This window comes from Phaethon lepturus, unplaced genomic scaffold, assembly GCF_000687285.1.
Source record: "Phaethon lepturus isolate BGI_N335 unplaced genomic scaffold, ASM68728v1 scaffold41653, whole genome shotgun sequence".
NCBI classification, from domain to species: domain Eukaryota; kingdom Metazoa; phylum Chordata; class Aves; order Phaethontiformes; family Phaethontidae; genus Phaethon; species Phaethon lepturus.
The window spans coordinates 11,775-22,221 of record NW_010530625.1 but is presented as its reverse complement, the minus strand read 5'-3'; the positions used below and the strand labels follow the sequence as shown (position 1 = coordinate 22,221).

General features: G+C 47.5%; 1 protein-coding gene across 1 annotated transcript in view; it reads left to right on the top strand.

Annotated features, from left to right (window-relative positions):
- The window catches only part of LOC104618664 (A disintegrin and metalloproteinase with thrombospondin motifs 9-like), a gene marked incomplete at both ends in the record, with an annotated part of 27,833 nt that overhangs the window by 8,599 nt on the left and 8,787 nt on the right, over nt 1–10,447 (top strand). Inside the window, 6 exons of the mRNA XM_010284311.1 lie at nt 866–985; nt 2,793–2,897; nt 3,032–3,199; nt 3,395–3,679; nt 4,353–4,514; nt 5,119–5,295. Of these exons, the coding sequence (XP_010282613.1) occupies nt 866–985; nt 2,793–2,897; nt 3,032–3,199; nt 3,395–3,679; nt 4,353–4,514; nt 5,119–5,295 (1,017 nt within the window). The remainder of the gene's footprint in view (nt 1–865; nt 986–2,792; nt 2,898–3,031; nt 3,200–3,394; nt 3,680–4,352; nt 4,515–5,118; nt 5,296–10,447) is intronic.

Here is a 10,447-nt window from a genome sequence, read left to right as displayed (position 1 = left end):
GTGGGGCCGTGGGGCCAGGTACTGCAGAGCTGCCGCGGGGCTCCTGGCCGGCGGGACCTGGGTGCTGGTGGCCAAGGCTGGGTGCTACCCTCTCATCCAAATTCAGTGGCATAACTGTGTTAATTGATTTGCACGCCGAAGCAGCCCTCTGTTCGCTTGGGTTCAGCGGATGGGCAGCAATAACAGTACCTGCCCTTTGTGCTGTATTTAATCCGTGTCATACTAAATTGGCCGTGATTTGCAAAAAAAGGGTTTCCAAGGTTACACTCCTAAATCCATATTTAGGCATGTAAATACATGGCCTAATTTTCATGGAAAAGCAGCTCCCATTGAATAGCTGTTGTTGCTTTTAATGTTTTCCAGTTATGGGTTGGTGAGGGTTTTTCTTCTGTTAAAATACAAGTTGCTCATTTCTCCCAGAGTGTTCTGGCATCGCCTTCCACAAAGCTGTTAGCTCTTGACTTAAAAAACCCAGCAACAAACCCAGACCAGTTGTCCCAGTCAGACTTATTTCCTATCAGCAAAATTATTCATTTATCTGCTTGGGCTACCGTGGGGCTGAACAACCAATTCTAAAGAAAGATATTATGCAGGTTCTACCAGACTATGGTTTACTGTATGTGGCAAAGTAAATCTGTTAAATGCTCGCACCTTCATTCCCGAGAAAGCAAGTGAAGCGTGTGAGGCTCTGGTGGGCGCAGTGAATTAAAGCTTCGACCTAATTTAAAGCTGAAATGGATGAAGTGGAGAGTAACCAGAAGGGAAGCTGGGCTTTATTTTTGCTGCTCAGCCTGGGCTGATTAATGCTTTAACTGAAGCAGCTACTCAGACCCAGCGCTTCTTTCTCCGGTCTGTCCTCTCCCAGTGCACCATGACCTGTGGCCAAGGCTACCAGATGAGAGCGGTGAAGTGTGTCGTGGGCACCTACGTGTCAGTGGTGGATGATAATGAGTGTAATGCTGCGACCAGGCCAACGGACACACAGGTAAATGCTGCTGTCCTGTGTATTTTGCCAGCGTGTGTACGGAGGTCTCCAAGCTGCAGCTTCGGGGGTTGTCTTGCTGCAGCAAAGGCTCGTCCTGGATGTCAGCCCATGCAGAGCAGTGTCTTGGTCAGCTATGTGGCTGTTGGAGAGGTGCAGCATAGCACCCTGTTGTGGTGGCCGTGGGACAGAGAAGCTGTATTTGGGGAGTTCCCATCCAGACCCTCTCCACGTGGTTAACCTTATGCTCCAAAGCACTGGATTGCCAAAAAGGCAACAGACAACTTGTTATGAGGGTGTCAAGACTTCATGGGGTAAATATTACCTTTGCTTAGGGTTTATAACCATGGAGCTCTGGTCATAGGATGGGATGTGCGAGGGGCTGTCCAGATTCAGAGCAAAGGTTGGTCTCCAAGAGCTCATAAGCTAAAGAAGCAGCAGTAGATGAATATGGGAAAACGACCAGAAGGATAAGACGGAAGAGTATTTACTAGCCTCAGAGGCTGGGGTCTCCATACAGCAGACACCTCCTTTGGTTTGCACAAGGTCTGGGATGCATGACTGCAGTCTGAGCTTGCTCAGCTGTGGGACCATTGCTGTGTGGTACGAATGACAGCTAGGGGCCATCATTTGTTGTCTGCTGCATGTGATGACATAGTGTATGTGCCAACTACAATTCCAGATGCGTACCCTCCCAGCCGGATAAATTGAGAAATGTTGCACACCATTTGCAAATTTGCTGAAAAGGCTTTCCATGCTGCGTTTGCTGGTGCTTGGAAGCAAACGTGTAAATTCCCATTTCAAGGAGAGGATGTGCCCATGGTGTCTGAAGGAGCTGAATAAAGCAGAACATTACCATCTATCTATCATCTAGGGAAGTCGTAGTGCTGATGCCCTGCCCAGCTTCAGTCCTGCATGACTTCAGAGTTTAACTAAGGCCACAACATCTAGGAAAGGGCTGTTTTTCCCATGTATGGAGACCAATTGCGCTATAGTCGAGGGGTAACAAACTCACTTGTCATCAGCCATCGCTTGGCATGCACATCTCCAGTGTAAGTAAAAATCACAGCAATGCGGAAATCATTTATGCCACTTGTCAAGAGCCGCTCTCTCCCTTGCAGTGACGATCAGTATTAATTTCCTTTTTGGCAATTGCTACTCATAGGCTCATGTAGTAAAGTCACTATTCGTCATTTCTGTTGCCAGACCTCCCAGGAGGTCCAGACCGGGACCAAAACCCTCCTGTTGGGCACCGTACCAAAGCTGAGCAGAATAACATGCCTGCCCCCAAAACCATGCATGTTTAGTGTCTGGTGAAGATCAGCACATAGATATAGGTGGGCTGCAGGGAATCAAAGGGCTGCAATCAGCTCAGCAGCGTAACCTTTATTAAGTGGGCTGCAGGTCTCGCGCTGAAGGAAGGGAGCTTTGAAGGGAGATAAAGTTGCTGCTTTGCAGATGTGGGTTCATACCAGAAGTCTCTTGATGAACTTTCATCTTTTGCCTCAAAAACATCTGGTTTTAATGCATGGAGATGGCACATGGTTATGGGGATCCCTATTGTGGAGTTCCTAATAAGTCAAAAGTCCACCGAGCTTCTGCATATGAAGCCCTCGGGGTACTCATACCAAATTTTGCTGATTCACCAAGAGGACGCAAGGAGAAATCCTGCCAACACACAAGCATGCAGGTCACGGATTTTGAAGACATTGTGTGTGGTTGATAATTTCATTGAAGAGGAGGTGGTTTAACTGTGAAACATCTGCAAATTCTTTATTTCCCTCTTTTCCTTCATGTATTTCATGTACAGGACTGTGAAATAGCAGCGTGTCCTCCCCATCCAAATAGTCCCGAAGCCAAGAGATCAATATCAGGCATTCACAGGACACAGTGGAGATTTGGATCCTGGACACCGGTAAGAGCATTTCAGGATTATTTTGCAGTAGACAATGTGATATTTTTAAGTGTATTTGACCAACTTTTCGTTCCAAAGCCCTTGTAATATATATCAGGAAACTTTCTAGCGGAGTGCTTGTTGCTCTTCCCTAGTGCTCCGCAACGTGCGGGAAGGGTACCCGGATGAGATACGTCAGCTGTCGAGATGACCAGGGCTCGGTGGCTGACGAGTCAGCTTGTTTCCACCTCCCGAAGCCGTCAGCCACGGAAATGTGCACCGTGACGCCGTGCGGACAGTGGAAGGCCTTGGAGTGGAGCTCTGTAAGCATCACGCTGTCTCTTGCAGGAGAGCCTCATGGACCTCATTGCTGGAAACGGGTTTCATTAATCTGTCACGCTTGCCCTTTTATAGCTGGGGGGATTAAGGTTTTATTCTCTCCTTTATTAGCAATAGCTGTCTGCCTGATTTTCAAAGCTGGAAATGTGACTGTGTCTCCTTTTCCCACTGTAACGCAGTGCTCGGTGACTTGTGGTCAAGGTAAGGCAACGCGACAAGTGATCTGCATCAATTACAGTGACCAGCTGGTGGATAGGGGTGAGTGCGATCCGGATGACCTCCCTGCCACCGAGCAAGACTGCTCCATGTCTCCATGTCATCCGAACAGCCATGACTACGGCAGGCCCATCCACCCTTTCCTCTATCCGGATCATCGCCTGAAACTGCACCCCGGAGGCAGCCCGAACCGAAACCGTGCACATATACCGGGAGGCAATCAGTGGAGGATTGGCCCCTGGGGTGCAGTAAGTGCCCTGATTTTCTTCTTGCTGTTTATGTCTTTTTTTTTTTTTTGTGTGTGTGTGTGTGTCTTTTCCTGGTCTAATCCAGGCTTTTCTCGACGTTGCCATGCAGGGAAAGGAGGGACCCTTCTCCCCGCTCTCTGCTCTCTGCTGGCACGAGCAAGTGTTGCAGTAGGGTGCAGGCATCGCTCCTCAGCCTCTCACACCTCCTATCTCCAAGGCTCTCTAGGCAGAAAGCTGACGGCATCATTTTCCATGAGGCAAAGGCCAACCTCTGCTTCTTGGCCATCTCCCGGGACATTTACAGCTGTGCAGAGCTGTTGCCAAAGCACAGCAGAGCCTTAATGCCAGATCCTCTCACCCCAACCAGTTTGCAGCGCTTTAGCACAGAAGTCCCTAAAGGGAATTAAGCACAAACGGGGTGTCAAACACTGCATTATAGGCAGTGGGGATTACTCACCTGCTTAAAACTAGGCTCGTGTTTATTTTCTTTGCTTAGTCAGCACTTAAGTCATTGCACTGCTATTAGTAATGGCTGGGGTTTAAAGTTAATAATGCCTGTTAACTGTATTAAATTTCTAGCAGTGCATTCCCACGGTGCAAGGCACTGGGAAGGAGCTGGGAATGCAGAATTATTCCTGGACTCAACGAAGCCATGGGCAATTGTATCTTCCAGTGCTCTAGCACGTGTGCGGGGGGGTTCCAGCGGCGGGTCGTGGTGTGCCAGGATGAAAACGGATACACCGCAAATAACTGCGATGAGAAAAGCAAACCCATGGAGCAGAGATCGTGCGAATCTGGCCCCTGTCCTCAGTGGGCTTATGGCAACTGGGGAGAGGTGAGTGCACCATTCATCCCGGGCTCCCTGCGCAGGGGAAGCTATTCATTAGTGGCTGAAAAATGGGAGAAGAGGGGGATATTGCGGTGACATTTATTAGAAAAATTGGAGCGTGAAAGGCAGCCTCTGATAAATGAGTGAGCCTAGCAACTGCTTGGTGGTGTTTTCTTTCCATTTGTCATGGGAGAATTTTCTTCCCAGGCAAAAACCAATTCCACAAAAATTGAAATTCCCCCCCCCAAGAGAAGTCTCGCTTAACTGAAGGCCTTTTTTTGTAAAAAAAAAAAAAAAAAAAAAAAAAAGAACCCCTGCTCCCCTCTGCAAATTCATCTGAGATGAGCAATCAGAGACGTTAACCTCCAGTATCGCGTTGGGTCTGGCAGTATCGTTGTGGAGCAGCATGGGCAGCTTTAGGAAGAGAGAAGCTGAAGCAGCCGATGCCCCATCTGAGGCTTATACGGAGTTTGCGGGGATCTGGCCTGAGTGGGTCGGTTGGGAACAGAAACAACAGTCAGGTCGCGAGGGGTGCTGGTGCTTCGAGTGACCGGTCAGCAGTATTTTGGCTGCCCAGACGGTGATTGCTCTGTCCTCTGCTGACTTCCAGTGCACGAAGCCATGCGGGGCAGGGACAAGAACGCGGCTGGTGGTGTGCCAGCGCCCTAATGGAGAAAGGTTTACGGATCTGAGCTGCGAAATTCTTGACAAGCCACCGGACAGAGAGCAGTGCAATGTGCAGGACTGTCCTAGAGATGCTGCCTGGAGCGCTGGTCCTTGGAGCTCGGTACGACCATAAACTCTTTCTCTTTGTGAACCGTTTTGTGGATATCCCGTAACAACAGATTTAATTTGCTTCAAACCAAGGTGCTAATGCTTCGTGTCTTAAAACTGCACTTAAAGAGGATTATTGACAATATATTCAGAGTAACACCTGTTCAGGAAGGGCTTACATTAGGGGACCTCAAGTCCTCTAATTTAAAAGGCACTTTCTGCTAAGTAGCCACCTTATGACATGCGAGTGCTCTGCGTTACGAGTCTTGGTTCTAACTGAGTTCTTTGCATATGGATTTAAAGCTGGCATTTAAGCAGTACATTTCCACTGAAGTTAAATTGTTCTGATATTTAATGGTAATACCGCACTGTGCACCTACCGGTTTACCAGTTGTGTGTTCTCTGCCAAAAGCAAGATGACAGGGGAAAATGTGTACTAAATTGCATCAACTCCCAAGCGTGTACAAGTGTGTATAGATGTGTGTGCGGGTCCCTACCTGCCCCCACACACAGCTATATAGAAACACGTGTGAGTTCACACGCGCGCTCTATTTCTCTTCCCGTGTATACATAACATGAGTGTGACGTACCGTGCGAAGGCACCTGTAAGCTATTTCTGTGCATATCTCCGGTTCTGGAGAGTTATTGTCTGGCCTGATCTCCAGCTGCTGCTCTAGATGTCATTAAGTCCGCAAGGGATCAGCAGGTGGTGGAAAGCTTAAAACCCTGCGAGCTTTCTAACAAAATAGTGTTTGGAGCAGGTGTCTTGCACTGCTCCTTGGCCGCCGGAGGAGTCTGCTATAGAGATGCTCTTGCGAGGACAGAGCAGCCCTGAACCGGGGGGCTGGGATGATATTTTTGGGTCCCACAGCTTTGAAATTGTCCCCGCCCAGAGCAGCACCTTCTGCTGGGCGCGGAGCCCCGGTGTGCCAAGGCGGGTGCCGCCCGGGCGCTTCTGGCGCGCTGGAAACCACGGACCTGCCGGTTTTGGAGCGGCCTTCAAACAGATGTCGACCTATTTTGTTATAAAACCATTTGAAGAAGGTTTTAAAAAATACTAATTTGACTCAAAAGCACTTTATGTAGGAGAAAAAAAAAAAGGCGGCCTGTTTGTAATATTTTGGATGTCCTTAATTGTCGTGGTTTGAAAAGTCATCTTGCTAAAACGTAACCGCACGGTCGTTCCTGTGGGTGCTTTCAGTATCGCGGATGCCTTCAGTAACGCTCCTCAGTATTTTTATCATACCTCAGTGAGTTATGCAATAGCCATAAAACTGCTGAACTGGTGTTTATACGGTGCTTCACCAGTGCAAGGGACAGTGATGCGAAATATTTCATTCGAGGTGCTAATGTATCACTTGGACGCTGATACGGTTGGTGCTAAAAATGAGGGAGGTGAGCTAAGCAGAGCTGGCGGCCCGTGCGGTGGCTGCCCCGCAGAGTTACCGGCTGGGAGGTGCTGCCAACCTTTGCTACCGGTGCTGGACCGTTTGCAAGAACCAAAGGTGCGGACACAGTTGTGTTGCGTTTTGGTGTCACTCGGCGTTCAGCCTCTTCACAGGCTCCGGGGCTGCGGCAGCTCCTCTGTGGTGGAAATGCAGGGTGTGCAGTCCTGTATTTTGGGTTTTGGGTCGTTTTTTTTTCACCCAGGAAAAATTCCCCGTGACTCTCCTAAGTCGTATTAACCTTGGTGGCTTGTCCCTTGCTCGGTCTCGGGGGAGCGGGTGGGACGTCGGGCAAACAGGCAGAGCGCAGGGGCATCCTCTCCTGCCCGCGGCATCTCCTCCCGCAGGGGAAGGGGCTGCAGGGCTGAGCCCCAGCCGCTGCCACAAAGTGACTTGATTTTTCAGGTCTTGCTACCGAGGTGTCATTTGGCTCTGACGCAGGGGACCCCAGCGCTGTTTGAAGACTGATTTATATCTGTGGGGTCAAAAGGGCTTCGTGTCCCTCCTGCAAAATACTCCCCGTATATGTCTACCTCGTGCTACTACTGTAGGTAGTAAAGTCCAAATTTTTTTTTTTATTTAGCATGGTATCACCTGGATTTGCTTTAGCTCTGTCATCGATTGCAAACATCATTCTGTAGCTGTACGTACTTCATCTGTTGGGATGGAGTGTCACTACCATATTTTTTTGGTCACTTTTGAAACAAGAGTATAGTATTAGCTGAAACTTTTCAGCAGTATGGATTTATGTATTTATGTAAAAGTGTATTTATTTTTCCAATATTGTTATTTAATTTTATATAAATATTGCATACATTTACGATGTTTAATGTTAATGTTGAACAGTGAAAATTAAAGACAAGTAGAATGTAATCATAAATGAATTTGTATAATGATTTCTTGAGTCTTTTGCTAAATTAAGATCATATACTTAGTTTTGGTAACTTACTAAATTTTCTGAAATGGTAATGCAGTGTTCCATCTTTTGACTCGCTTTTACTTGCTTTGTTCTCCATCAGAAACTGTCATTCTCGATAATTAAACAAACACAGTTACAAATGTATGAATCACGAAGTTTGGATAACTAATTTCTCGCAAGCATCTGATTGGCTTAGCTTCACTCAAGTTTGAGTGAAATTAGTAGCATAAAATACGTACAAATTAAAGCAGAGAGAGGCTGAAGAGTTCAACAGTCAGTCCTCAGGCAATTCCACTGGGATTTTACACTGTAAACAAGTGATTTTATCTGGCTGGTTAAATCCAGGTTTTAAAGAGATGATTAAATGAATAAACAGGTTCTGTATGTAAATGGTAATTTTATAACAGGACACTGGTGAGACGCCTTGTCATTATAATATATGTTCAAAGAGGACTAAGAGGAGATGACACTTTTATTTCCTTGCTTATTTAAGAACATGTATTTAAACACTGCAGAATTGTACACCATATGATAGGCCTGACCCTTTTATTAAAATGATGCTTTAGAAAACATGCAGAGACTGTCACCAGGATACAGAGAGTGGTTTTCCTCCTCTGAATGCCTTATGGCATGAATGCAGATCTCCATACCCGCTCTCGAATACCGAGAGGAAATCTCACCATATTCTCCAGAACGAGGGAGATGCTCACAGAGAGCGTTACCCATCGCTTCACCTAAACTCGAGGCTGAACCCACTTCTCTTGGAGTAGATCTGCTCCTTGCAATAATCTGTGAAATTCTGGTGCTGTAGAGTTTACCATAATATCTAGCTGTATCCTGATACAACTTAGGAATAATGAATTCACTTGTCACGGGCTTCTCATTCTTTCTGAGTTAGGAAACGGGCACAGAGAAGGTAAAACAATTATATCTTGCAGCACCATGTCCTGGTTCAGTCGGGTGAGTCATTTGGGCTTCGCTGCACTGGGACAGTAATCATTTGACTTCGACCTGTGGAAAATGTGTGGGTGGGTTTCTGGATTTGTTTTGGGATTGGGTTTTTTTTTTTCCTCCCCCCAAAAGTATTATTATTTTAAAAGTAATCGGCTTTTCCAAATACTTATTACTCTTGTGTATCAAAAGTTCTAGCTGCTAATGCAATGGTTGTGTAGCTTTTAGTGCCTGCAAAGCAGCAGTGTGTGCTTCCCAGCTCCTTATCAAATGGGCAGAAATGCTGGTACCTTAGTCTTTGAAGACCTTTTGATCTAACAATGAAGAACTGGAAGCTTAGCCTAAAACAATTAGAATATTATCTGGCTAAGCTCCGAACTCTGTTATTGTTGATGTGAATTCAGGTTTGGGTTAGGACCACGATGCCGTATGCCCTCAGCCAGACTGGAGGCTGCTGGTGTTGACGGCCTCGCAGGGCTCTTCGGCCGGGCACAGGGATGCGGTAGCGGCGAAGGGGCTCTGGACTCGGGGGGAAGCGGGAGGACTGCGGGGCCAACATCTGTGTCGGGGAGCTGGCGCTCAGGAATTTTAAAATTGATGTCAATGCAAAGTTCAGGTTAGTTGTATTTAATTCTGTCAAAGCCCCACACATTGTTTATAAAATGCCCTCCCCACGAAGCTGGCTGAAGGCAAGGCTGTTCAACAGTAATATTCTCCGTGTAGTTGTTCTGATAATATTCTTAGCAGGCAGGATGTCAGCTCCTGCTAGGGCAGAAGTGATAACCAGGGGCAGATTTGGTTGCAAGTGTATATAACTCTGCTGTTCTCTTCCTCTCTTCTGCAGAAAATGAATTTGCTGTGACAGCAGCATTACTGAGCTGCTGTATGATTCTTTACACGTGTTTTTGCAATAACAAAGCCATCCTTGAAAAGGAAGTGATAGGCATGCCGAACTCTGCAGCCACCCCGTGACTGACGGTGCCTTTTCTGTCCTTCATTCATATGATGTTGGTTCAGGCTCTGAGACTGCGACGGCAAGTCTCTCTCTCTCTGTTGTGCCAGGTATTATCAGAAAACTAATAAAAACAATCCTACTCTGAGAGCCTGTGAGGGAAGGACAAATGTTGCCGCAGCAGAAGGCGGCTGCACCTGCGGTCCCAGCACCCATAACCCAGGCAGGCGGATGCACTGGGTGGCTTGCATGTCTTTAGAAAAACAGGTAGAAATAGATGCCTTAGTGAAAATCGAATAAAGCTGATGCAGAGAACTTGGTGGCCTATGGATATCCCCAGCCATCTGTCTGAAGCTGTGTCCATCTCAGAGCTGTTTGCTGTACGCTTAGGCTGGCCCACCAAGGCTGCTGTCCCGCTTGGGTTCCTGGCAGCCTCCCCTCTAGGATCAGTCAGACTGACTGACTCCAGGGACTGCCGGTTTGGTGTGCTGATGAAAGGCAAGAAGTTGTCTGCTTTGGCTCCCCAGTCAGAAAAAGGCCTTTGACAGGGCAGACCTCTTTGCTTTTGTTTAAAAGAAGCAAACCAGACCCGTTTCAGCCCTTCCTTGTACTCCCTGCTGCGTGTCACTCATCCAGAGCATCCCACCGCCAGTGCCCAGCTTCAGCCAACCTCCAAAACTGCACGTCCCTGGGTGATAGCTGGGATGGGCAGAGCCATGCCAGCTGTCTTACCATCCACCTATTCACCTTCTCATGCCCTTCTCTGAGCTCATCCCAGAGGGTAAATGCAGTCGGGATTTTGTTTGTAGAATTTCAGCCCATTGCTTCTCCAGGGCAGCAATGATGATGCTTTTGTGGCTCTTTCCTCAGCTCAGTGCCCACCATCCCTGCCAAGGCT